The sequence below is a fragment of the Urtica dioica genome, chromosome 3 (genome assembly GCF_054948205.1).
Source record: "Urtica dioica subsp. dioica isolate 48M chromosome 3, U.dioica_male_clone48M_v1_H2, whole genome shotgun sequence".
In the NCBI taxonomy this organism is placed as follows: Eukaryota; Viridiplantae; Streptophyta; class Magnoliopsida; order Rosales; family Urticaceae; genus Urtica; species Urtica dioica.
Genome location: NC_142758.1, coordinates 7,205,269 through 7,218,172, shown reverse-complemented (window position 1 = coordinate 7,218,172; position 12,904 = coordinate 7,205,269). Strand labels below are relative to the sequence as shown.

The following is a 12,904-nucleotide window of genomic DNA, read 5'->3' as shown; positions in this document are numbered from 1 at the left end:
GGTGGCTCGTCTTAATTCTGCTAATTTTTTTAGTTCTGGTCTGTATAATCCAACTTCTTTTCAGACATCTTTCTGTTTGGTTTGTGCTACAGTTTATCTTGTGTTTCAGACTGAGTTCTAAATGGTGTGTAAAACTTCTCTTCTTTGCTTTTGATGATATATGTACTGCTGTTTGCGTGAGTTCTCATCCTTTTCAGGCTGTATTTGAACCTCCCTCTATTTTGGTCGATCCTTGCCTTTGGTATTCTTTTGAGGCAATCAGGGGGAGAGGCGTCATGAGGTCATTTATTTTGACTCTCTTCTTCTGGTCATGACGCTTGTATGAGAACTGTTCCTCGAAGTGCTTGCCTAAAATATAGCCAAAGGGGGAGATTGTTGTTACGTTATATTTTGGCTTTATTTTTTAGTGCAAGTTATTTAGAAATATGTCGGTCGTCATGCTTGTTATCGTGTGTATTTTCTTTATCGCACTGTTTGTTGTTTATCCATTATCTGTGTGCAAGCAAGTTGTCGGACACATTGTCAATACATTGTGTGCGACATCTTATCCTTGTGACTAATCAGAATTTCATTTTGAACTTTTTGTTAATGATTTAATACAGAAAGCTCTTCAAGTCGATTAATGTTGAATTCTCTTAGCAAAATAAATAAAAAATCGTGGATGATGTTATATGAAAGAATCCATTTATATATAGTACTAAATTGGTGTAATATGTTTAACTTTAGCGGTGACATGTAACATAATAAAGTAGGGAAACCTGACGATATATATTCAATTTGTTACTTTTAATTTCTTGGTAATAATAGTTAAAAGTGTACAAGAATTGAAAATATGAATAATGTTATGTTGTCATTTTAACAAGGTAAAAATGACATCTCGAGATCAAACAAGGACATGAAAAACTTATACACGAGGTCCAAGCCCACGAACAAAATATTCGGGACAAAGCTCGTGTCAACTCGGAAATAAATTTGCGAGCAAGAACTATTGCAACCCGAGTTTCGCCTTAAACTTGAGTTTTGCCTTTAACCCGTAATTTGCAATCAACCTCTATTTTGCCTTCAACCTGCAATTTGCCTTCAACCTCTTATTTTTGCTTTCTACCTGATATTTATCTTCAACCCGAGTCCTTCAATTTGACTCTTTCCATCAATCCGAGTTTTTCCTTCAACTCGAGTTTCGCCTTCAATCAGACGCTTGCCTTCAACCCGGGTTCTACCTTCACCCCGAGTTTTTCCTTTAACCCGACTTTGCCTTCAACCCATTTTGGCCACCAAACGTGTCTTATCGCCAACTCATTTTGGCCACAAAACATGTATTTCCGCCAACCCATTTTTGCTACCAAACAAGCTTTGTCTTGAAGTCATTTTTGCCACCAAATGAGCTTTTCCGCCAACCTATTTTGGCCACCAAACACGCCTTTCCTCCAACCCATTTTGGCCACAAAATATGTCTTGCTGCCAACCTATTTTGGCTGCCAAACATGCATGCCTTGCAATTTGGCCACTAATCAAACTTTTCCTCCAACCTATTCTAGCCATCAACTGAGCCTTGCCGTCAACCTGAGGACGTCGCCAACCACTCCATGCTGCCAACTCCAAGGTGTCGCGGAGCAAAGGTGCCGCCAACCTCAAAATGATGACTCCAACTCATTTCCATGGCTGCCAACCTCATATATCGGCTATATCTTGACTCACATGTCTCCAAGACATAATAAGACTTTTCTCATTACCTCAAAGAGATCTATAAATACCAATCTTAACTCACTCTCAAGGTAAGTCTCTCTTGAAAACCTATGCCTCTCTCTCTCTCTCTAGCTAGATAAATATTTCCTCTCTCTATCCTCTAGAGGCGAGATGAGACCCCTCACTTCAATTATAATGAGCGTCGGAGCGCACATCAGGGTAAAACCATTTGCACCTGCTAGTTCATTTTTCTTGATTCTCAGTAAAGAATACGATGAACATGAAGAGCGCAAAGACGTAAAAAATACGAATGACACGAAGGCCGACTATTGAAAAAGTGACGAGGAACCAGAAACCTCTTTCCGGAGAGGCAAAGATGACGAGAATAGAAAATTCCATACACCAACCTACGTGCGGTCATAGGATCTTGCCCTATATCGAACCAAGGACGGTTTTAAGTATTGACCAAAAAACAACACTTGTATGTGTACACGTATAATTTTTTATGATATTTTAAATTATATTTTGGATTCAATATATTCGATTCCATTTATTTTCTTTTTTGCCCTTACAAACCCCGCAGCTTAAAGGTTTCCACTAATTTTCCATATATCTTAATTTGATAAAAAGATAGTTAGCAAGCCATCGAGTCACTCCCAAAAAAAAAAAATAGCGACAAAAATTTGCTAATACTTTAAGCTGCATACACTTTGCTACTCATTTCGTTTATTGGCGTCATTTACGTTATAATTTTTACTTTCAATACTAGTTTAGAATGGACGGTGTAGATTCAATGTGGAATAAAAAAACCATTTAACCGAGTTTGTTATTAATTTAAAACGAGTTTCACGAATTTGTTTATTAATTAAAATCATTTATTTTTTTTAATAAACTCGTTTATCATACAAAAGAAATAGAAAATAAAGAAATGGATTCAAACCCTAAATCTCAAATCAGAAACCTAGAATTGAAAAACAAGGATGGCTGAAGTGCATGGTGTTAAGAATGTTGCCCACTAGAAGATGATGATTACTAAATAAGATAAGAAGTTACTTTATTAGTATAATATGTTTAATGGGTTGAGGTATGATAAAATTCAGAATCAATAACAACTATCATCCGTAGTCTCCGTATCAAACTGAGTCGCATGCTGGGTATTCGAGTTTGGGCGGTGAACTAAAACAAGGCCGATGACTGATATGCGCTTGGAAAGCCTTAACTAAAGTCATATATGTAGAACATGAGTGAAGGTTGATCACTTAGTGGGAGCATTCTACACTTTTGGTAAGGTTACGATCAGGACATACTTTGGTTTGAATAGATGTGTCGTTTAAGTACCGTTACGATGCACTAGCCGATGTCGCTTATGATAGTCACAGTGACGCTTGATCTAAATCATGAAGTAATCATGAGCTTCTAGGTCATGTTACCGAGTTCTTTGATTCACCACGTTAAAGGCTAATGAAACGTTGACTAAATAGGTGTTTTGGGAAGTCGGGACATGATCGTAGAAGAAAGTGATTTACAGATACAGAATCCAGCCTTCCTGAAAGAAGGTAAATGTTCTCTCACCTAAGAGTTGATTCCAGAATCGATAGATTTCTAGCACTTCCGAACTTGGCTTACGTTCGGAAGAATCTTTCGCTGGGGAAACAACCGTGCTTAGGGTATATATGTAACGAGAACAAATTGACGTATCTCGATACGAGTTGAACCTGGAAGATCATGATCACGTACTGACTAAATCAGTGGACACAATTATAGTATTATGGGAGAGTTGAGTCTTGGCTTACATGGTGGAGTACTAACCAAGACTAGACAAAACGATATGTAAAGGAGAAATGACTGTTTCGTCTTTTGATCGAGTTTGTTAAGCTTCAAATAGTAGGTCCAAAGTCCCCGATTCGGCTTCGATAAAGGCGGATAAGAATGTTCATATTATAATGGTTTCATTGTTATAGTCTCACTAGCTGTAATTGAGATTGACAACATTAATTCTAAAAAACGGGTATTTGCGGAATTAAATAACTATTTATAGTAGAATTGTTTATTTATTGTTGGATCAAGTAAATAATCAATTAATAAGTTATTTATTTATTGTTGGATCAAGTAAATAAATAATTTTGGAATTTTGGGTCGGGCCTTGCGTTGAAGAAAAAATTCGTCACCTCCCTACCATGAGGTGGGCGATTTTTTATACTGGTTTTTATGCCAGTTTATTCTCTTTATGTATTCCTAAAATAAATGAGAGAAAATATAGGAAATTAGTTATTGTCCTATATTATCTCCTTATATTTAGGGGAATATTTAGGAAAAATATTTTCGTATGTTCTCTCAACAAATAAAATATTTTATATTTTGATATAAAATAAAATCCTAGATACTAATCTGATGGATGAGAGAAAAAGTATGATTCATGAGATGAGATCCAAGAGCTGAGAATAAATCCAGTAGTGTGAACATAATAAAAGGAAATAATATATTCTAGAATATCTCATTTTAACTGCTATAAATAGAGGGCTGATGAGAAGCAAAATTTAGCGTAAAAATAATATTAAAAGGTTCGGCCTCCTCTCTTTGGTTTGGCCGAGACTTTGCTTCTTCCTCTTCCCCTCGGAATTGATTCAATTCCATTCTTAGAAATAAGCGAGAAAGATCTGAAACACCTCGTTTCAAATCTAAGTGAGATCAAGAATCGTTGCCCACTCATTAGTCTTATCTTCCTCGAAGATTATGTTTCGGAAGACTATGGTGTCATCTCGTGAGGAGTCTTTATAGACTGAAGACGGATTGTGAAAGCTTGAAGGTTCGGTTCGTGAGCCCAAATTTGTAAGTCTTCTGAATTTGTCATTAAATTTATCGGTTGCTTGACATATTGCGTTTTCTCTCATTAAATAACGTAAATCTAAATCTTGTTTAATTAATAACTATGTTTTAATTAGTTTATGATAGCGTAATTAATATTTTCCGCGTTTAAATGGTTGTTTGAGGTGGAATAATCAATAGTAAGTGGTATTAGAGCTAATTGATTTGCGTTATTTAATTGATTCGTTCTAGTAATTAATTTTTTTATATGGTTTGAATGGATTTATACTGTGATATGAAATTCGTACAATTCAATATATGATTATGTGAATTGTGATTCGTGGGTTGATCGTAGATAATTTTAAACTAGCTTTTCTAGATTTTTTTTTGTTAAACCCGAAATTCAAAGGGTATAGATTTTTTTGTAATTTTTTATTATTATACTTGTTGTAATCTGATTGTCACGAAATTCGGCGAGACGCTTACCCACTGCGAGAAGACATGATGGTCCGAAGGAGAGCCACCAAGACGGAAGGATTATGATGCTTTGACGACGAGACGCATAAAGACCACACCCTAGCAGTATGACTTCTCGGCCATGATGCCCTCATGGGTAATGGTCCGAGCTAACTTGTTGAGCCCTATCTTGGCTAGTGGGCTCAAGGATTCGACCGGGTCACAACCCGTTAACTTGGTGGCTCCAAGGCCCAACCGAAATAAATTATTCAATAAATTATTTTTGGGAAAAACTAAGAAATATAAATAATTTTTTAGATTGATTTATTTTTCAAAGAGACATAGGAATGTGCTCAATATGAATCCATGAACTAATGTGATTAGGTTCATCTAGTTAATATTTATTAAAGAATCAAATAGGAAACAATCAAACCGAATAAAACCATACTTGCTTGCTCGTGCTTGTTTATTTAAATGCTTATGTCATGCTTGTTAGTTATAACTTAGAAATTTTTCGTGGGTTGTGCTTATCATGGGCTTTCATTCATTAAATTAAATTATCTAATTGGATTAGGATGGTTTTAATAAATGTGTTGAACGGATCCGAGAGGTTTGTCACCAAGCCGATAAGAGGCTAAGTTTGGGGATTATTAAAAGACGATGTCTTCCCTTCTCGCTGGAAGCTTTTCCGTGATCAAGACTAGAATGACACGAATTCCTAATCACTAAATTATATCGAAACTTAACTATTTTTAAGGGTAGCTAGTAACACTCGAGTTTTCAATATGATTTAGTTAATTCGAGTGCATCACCTATATTAATGTTAATGCTAGGAGAAATTAAAATAATGAAAGTATATTGAGTCATAGGCCTCCAACATTTCCACAACACCATGAGGATGAAAGATCCCTGCTTGATCGACGGGTTGTTTAAAACATGGTGATCTGTTCCTAAGGACATGCTTTTCTGATTCCAATACCAAAGTTGTGTCTTTGACGATAGGCGGGAGGGTTGAATCCGGCGTGTACTGGATAAGTCAATGCATTTGGGCTAGACTTTTTTCGTCGAAATGTTGGGTCGACTAATGCATGAATCCAACCGGTGATTGCTCATGTGGTCAATGATTCCTAATTATTGGTAGTTAGTGAACATAGCTATGAAGTCTACATGAACCATGATTGTTCACTAATCTGAGATGGTTCTCATTTTCAGTAGGTGCACTCCATTACGTCATCATAGTGGGATGGAGTGTGGCTATTGGTTGACTACCGTGGAATATAAAAACTGGGTTGTTTTATTTAGTATTTTATCCCGTGCTTTGTTGCATTATGTTTTTATTTTCCTAAATATTATTGGTAGCTTGTTTCTTTTCATATTGCTGATATATATGTACTTTTATGTTTTAGTAATCATGTCGAACCCTATTATGGTCTTATTGTCGAAAGACGTCTTGACTGGTGAAAACTTCTCGAAATGGAAGTCTAACCTGAATATTGTGCTAGTGAGTGAAAGCATTTGCTTTATCCTTACTGAAGAGAAACCTGCATTTCCTAATTCTACTGCTTCCCGAGTTCAAAGGGAAGAGTATGATAGGCGAAACATGGCTAACAACAAAGCCATGGCCTACATGCTCGCGAACATATTTGATGCGTTGGAACAAAATTGGAAGGAAATGAGACTGATGTGGAGATCCTTGACTCGCTGCAGGAAATGTTTGGGAGGAAGAGCGAGCAAGCCTGCATTGAATTCACTTGTAAGTGCACTGGCATTAGGATGATTGCGGGGACTCATGTGAGGGATGATGTCATGAAGATGACTAACTACTTCACAGAAGCTTAACTTCATGGGGCTATGATGGATGATGTCACTCAGGTGGGAATTATCTTGAATTCCATTTCGAATGACTTCATACAGTTCACGTCAAACTATATTATGAATAAATTGACGTATCGCGACTGCCTCAGCTGTTGAATGAGTTACAGAATTTCGAGTCTATCACTCGACAAGGATAGAACAAAGGGTCGGCTATGTATGTTGACGATAGTTCTTTGCCGAAAGCCAAGAATAAGTTGACTTCTGGTGCTGGGCCATCAAAGGCACGTCCTAGTACTTCGAAGGGGAGAGGTCCCGCTAACAAGGAAAGGAGAAACTTCAAGAGAAATGGAAAAAGGAAAAGAAAAGAAGCGTGAAATGGTGGGCAAGTGCAACCACTGCGACAGTGAAGGCCATTGGAGAAGGTATTGCCCTCTGTACTTGGCCGAGCTTGAAAAGAACAAGAAGAATGCTGGTATAGTACCTTAAAATTCATGATCTCCTAAAATTGTTTTTGAGGATAATTATTCATGACCATACTTCTTTTCTTGTTGCATGGTAGATCTGGAGGAACACATTGATGTTGGAGAGCTTGCTGAACAATGTCGTATTCAAGCCCGAATTGTAGAGAAGCTCATGCTCCAGTTGAAGATCTAAAAATTTCTCGCTAGTTTTATTACTTCATTTTTGGATTTATTTTTTAACATGGGATGTGTCACTTATAATCCGAGGTTTTCTGGACTGTAGTATTTTAAGACTATTCCAGATAAGATGAATATTTTCTTTCTTTATGTTTTATTACATTATTTATGAACAAATGTTGTGTCATTAAATATTTCTCTACTCGTTATATGAATGCCTTAAATTGATTTTATGATATTGATATATGCATGAATGCTTAAGCCTTAAATTTGAATATAGAAAATGAAGGACACGTGTTTCCGTTCATTAACTATTTAGTTGCACAACAATATATCATCTGAGTTAATAATCTATGTTAGAGTTTTAATTAGCCTTTATTGCTTTATTAAAATTGCTATAATAAATGTGTTTTTGATATAATAAGAACTATTTAGGAATCTGGTGGTGTCTAAATAATTATCTAATATCAACAAATGATTTGTGTGATTAAGAGATAATAAAGTAACACAATTTTATAGTTAGTGTTGATGATACATTGGCTGAGTGAGAGGATCTTTTAAGAGAACCTAGACACTCAGGTTCAATGACTTAGTGAGAGCTTCCTTGAATGGAACCTAATCACAAGAATTAATTGAGTGGAAATTCAATGCATTAAATGGGAGCATCTTTATAAGAATCTCGCCATTATTGAACAATGCAATGATAGCAATGTCCTTCACAGGATTGTCACCATCATTTATGATGGAATCCTTTAAAATGGATTAGTATTATGACAACAATATGAATGGAAGTGTAATTAATTATTGACTTGCCATATATAATCAATTACTAAATGAGAGCATCTTTATAGGAATTAAAGATAGCTTAATCCTTTATAGGATTAAATACATCATTTATGATGGGATTCTTAATTGAATCTAATAAGCTATTAAATCGAACAATAAATGGCAGTATGATTGACTTGCCATTAAGATGAAAGCATCTATTAATGGATCCTTGTCGTTATCATCAACGATGTCTTTTATTAAATGAAACCCAGTCAAGCAATTAGCTTGAAGGAATAGAGAGATCTATAAATTGAACAATGAATGTGTTCAAGCTTTGTAGAAGTTGTTTGGTACTTAAGGGATTGAACTCTTGAGAAGATAAATTGGCAACGATGTTGCTCTTCTCTCTAATACCATGAACCAGTTCATTTGGGATCTTATATGAAATAAGATGAACTGTCCTTTGAGGAGCATGTTCTGTTGACTTGTTCACATTGGATCAAAGTAGTTATAACTACTAAACCTTTTTTGAAACAACTAAAGGCAGATCCTTAAAAAGAACAACTAATCGTGATGGTTCATGGATTTTTTTATGATCGATATTCTTTGAATGATCGATAAGTGTTATTCTTATGCACATGTCATTAAAATAGTTATTACCGTTGAGTGATAGACCTAATAATGACACAAGTAAATTGACTGAGCTAAACAAATTATGAAACATGAGGTTTAGAAACGACAAGCTCGTTCCATGAAGTCTCAAACATACTTATTATGATAAGGTATGAGCTTAATGTTGAAGCTAAAAGATATTGTCATTAAAAGGACTAAATATTAGACCTTTCACAATGATGAATTTCTGAGAATACTAACAAGTGTCGTGAACACTGTAAATTTCTGGAAATAGTGAGATACTTAGTTATTTTAGTTAATTGTAAATCCTTAAAGTCATGTGTATTGAATATGCCTTGACTAACAAGGATACACAATAAATAACCAAGTAATGGAAGAAAGTCAATAAAGTTCTTATTGAAACATATTTAATCACACTATGGTTAGTGGTGATGAGACCTGAGCATGCATAGGTGCAAACTGAAATGGCACCAAGAGATGTACACCAACGAATAGGGTGACTGCAAATATTTAGATATAAAGTCTAGTGTATAGTCTGAAACATGCAAAGTATTAACATGTTCTAAAGTAAATTGATTTACTTTGAACAAGTTGACTTGACCTTGAAAGGTAAGTCAGAGGACACTTGCATGAATGTATGGAATGTGGATATATAAGGGATGTAAGTTGAATCGATATATAATGTGTGGAGTATGATAAAATTGAGAATCCATATGATGAGAATCTCAATCCCGGGTCAAACTTCTGAAATTATCTCTATGATGGCTAAGAGTTAAATGGCTCATTGTAACTTATCTTCTCGGGTCAAAGTGGGAGATTGTTAGGAATATTACCTACTAGAAGATGATGATTACTAAATAAGATAAGAAGTTACTTTAGTAGTATAATATGATTAGTGGGTTGAGGTCTGATAAAATTCAGAATCAATAACAACTATCATCTTTAGTCTCCTTATCAAACTGAGTCGCATGCTGGGCATCCGAGTTTGGGCGGTGAACTAAAACAAGGCTGATGACTGATATGCGCCTGTAAAGCCTTATCTAAAGTCATATATGTAGAACATGAGTGAAGGTTGATCACTCAGTGTGAGCATTCTACACTTGTGGTAAGTATACGACCCGAACAGACTTTGGTTTGGATAGATGTGTTGTTTAAGCACCGTTACGATACACTAGCCGAGGTTGCTTATGATGGTCACATCGACGCTTGATCTAAATCCTGAAGTAATCATGGACCTCTAGGTCATGTTACCGGGTTCTCTGATTCACCACGTTAAAGGCTAATGAAACGTTGACTAAATAGGCGTTTTGGGAAGTCGGGACATGATCGTAGAAGAAAGTGATTTACAAATACGGAATCCAGTCTTCCTGAAAGAAGGCAAATGTTCTCTCACCTAAGGGTTGATTCCAGAATCGATAGATTTCTAGCACTTCCGAACTTGGCTTACGTTCAGAAGAATCTTTCGCTGGGGAAACAACTGTGCTTAGGGTATATATGTAACGAGAAAGGTATAACAGAACAAATTGACGTATGCCGATACGAGTTGAACCTGTAAGATCATGATCACATACTGACTAAATCAGTGGACACTCGTCACGATGAGTAAATATAATTCTAGTATTTTAGGAGAGTTCAGTCTTAGCTTACACGGTGCAGTACTGACCAAGATTAGACAAAACGATATGTAAAGGAGAAATGACTGTTTCGTCTTTTGATCGAGTTTCTTAAGCTTCAAATAGTAGGTCCATAGTCCCCGATTCGGCTTCGATAAAGGCGGATAAGAATATTCATATTATAATGGTTTCATTGTTATAGTCTCACTAGCTGTAATTGAGATTGACAGCATTAATTCTAAAAAACGGGTATTTGCGGAATTAAATAACTATTTATAGTAGAATTGTTTATTTATTGTTGGATCAAGTAAATAATCAATTAATAAGTTATTTATTTATTGTTGGATCAAGTAAATAAATAATTTTGGGCCGGGCCTTGCGTTGAAGAAAAAATTTGTCACCTCCCTACCATGAGGTGGGCGATTTTTTATACTGGTTTTTATGCCAGTTTATTCTCTTTATGTATTCCTAAAATAAAGGAGAGAAAATATAGGAAATTAGTTATTGTCCTATATTATCTCCTTATATTTAGGGGAATATTTAGGAAAAATATTTTCGTATATTTTCTCAACAAATAAAATATTTTATATTTTGATATAAAATAAAATCCTAGATATTGATCTGATGGATGAGAGAAAAAGTAGGATCCATGAGATGAGATCCAAGGGCTGAGAATAAATCCAGTAGTGTGAACATAATAAAAGGAAATAATATATTCTAGAATATCTCATTTTAACTGCTACAAATAGAGAGATGATGAGAAGCAAAATTTAACCTAAAATAATATTAAAAAGTTCGGCCTCCTCTATTTGGTTTGGCCGAGACTTTGCTTCTTCCTCTTCCCCTCAGAATTGCTTCAATTCCATTCTTAGAAATAAACGAGAAAGATCTGAAACACCTCGTTTCAAATCTAAGTGAGATCAAGAATCGTTCCCCACTCATTAGTATTATCTTCCTCGAAGATTATGTTCCGGAAGACTACGGTGTCATCAACAGGACGAGAAGGAATCCGAGAGTTTCAGAGTCATCCGTGAGGAGTGTTAATAGACATAAGACAGACTGTTAAAGCTTGAAGGTTCGGTTCGTGAGCCCAAATTTGTAAGTCTTCTGAACTTGTCATTAAATTTATCGGTTGCTTGACATATTGTGTTTGCTCTCATTAAATAACGTAAATCTAGATCTTTTTTAATTAATAAACATGTTTTAATTAGCTTATGATAGCGTAAATAATATTTTCCGCATTTAAATGGTTGTTTGAGGTGCAATAATCACCAACACATGAAACTGATGACAAGGAGGTATTCGAACTCGGTGAGTAATAGTATGACGACATATAAGAGCACAAGATAGACTTTCAGAACACGACTCATCCTCACCAATGGTGGTCAGCAATGAACGAGGTTTGTAACATCATCGATGGTCATGGCTGAGAGCCAGTTGGAAAGTATGTGTAGCAAAGACGAATAAGTTCAGATGAGGAGAAAGAACAAAAAAGAGTACAATCCACGCTCAAGTATAGAGGATTTCAAGTTCAAATTGGGTATGAAATTTTCAACTATGCATCATTTAAGGAATACTCTAACATAAGTCTTTAAAAAGAGGATAAGGATTTTCAATACGTATTCAATGATCAAAGTATAGTAAGAGCAAAAAATATAAGTTAGTTAGGATTAATACCCTGATAGATGAGCAAGACTATGACATTAATTTCTTTTTTATAACAAGCTCTTGACAAGCCGTTGGTTAACGGAGATTTTTGGTTCACAGAAAAAATTCACAACCCAAGCACACGTGTCGTCAAGTAGTAAATGTGCACAAGGCATGGATGTCGATCCGACGAGGAGCTCGTTCTATATTTTGATGCAAACTAACTACAAAATCTATATAAGTTATGAAAATGCAAAATATGTGGGTTTTTATGGTTTTTTATTTTAAACTAATTAAAATGAAAAAATTGAACAAAAGCAATTTCAACAAAGACTTGACAAATAATAAGGAGAGTGAAGGGGTGCAACATTGTTGGATTCTCCAATTCGACTGGTTCTAAGGATACTAGTTATGGCTATTGTTTGGGTAACCTAGTCTAATTTTCTGTTGAATACCCATTAATCTCTCTCGAGTGAAAACGGGCCTAATTGTTTGACGAACTTATACTTCTCTACTTGGATCCTATTAAAACAAACAATTGCATTTTCTATGAGAACTCAAACAACTACACAAACCCCCTAGTCTTTCTATGAATCTAGGTAGGTGAATGAGAGAACAGGTTGAGCACATTGGATTACCACCACTCGGTGTCTATACGGGCCTAGAGATTCACTACCTAGTTAACTAACCCATATAATGATATTAACCACCCCAATCCTCATGATTACAAACCGAACCACATTTAAGCACAAACCTAGGATAATCTACTAAGCGAATCAATTCATCCAACTACATTTCACGCCTCCTATGGATTGAGCCACTCATGAGTATGATTAAGCAAAG

At 35.5% G+C, this 12,904-nt stretch overlaps 1 protein-coding gene across 1 annotated transcript; it reads left to right on the top strand.

Moving 5' to 3' along the window:
- Positions 1–6,358: 6,358 nt before the first annotated feature.
- Positions 6,359–6,724, top strand: LOC149402283 (uncharacterized). Its single transcript, XM_089608304.1, has one exon. The coding sequence runs from the start codon at positions 6,359–6,361 to the stop codon at positions 6,722–6,724; it is 366 nt and encodes a 121-aa protein (XP_089464430.1).
- The last annotated feature ends 6,180 nt before the right edge of the window (positions 6,725–12,904 follow it).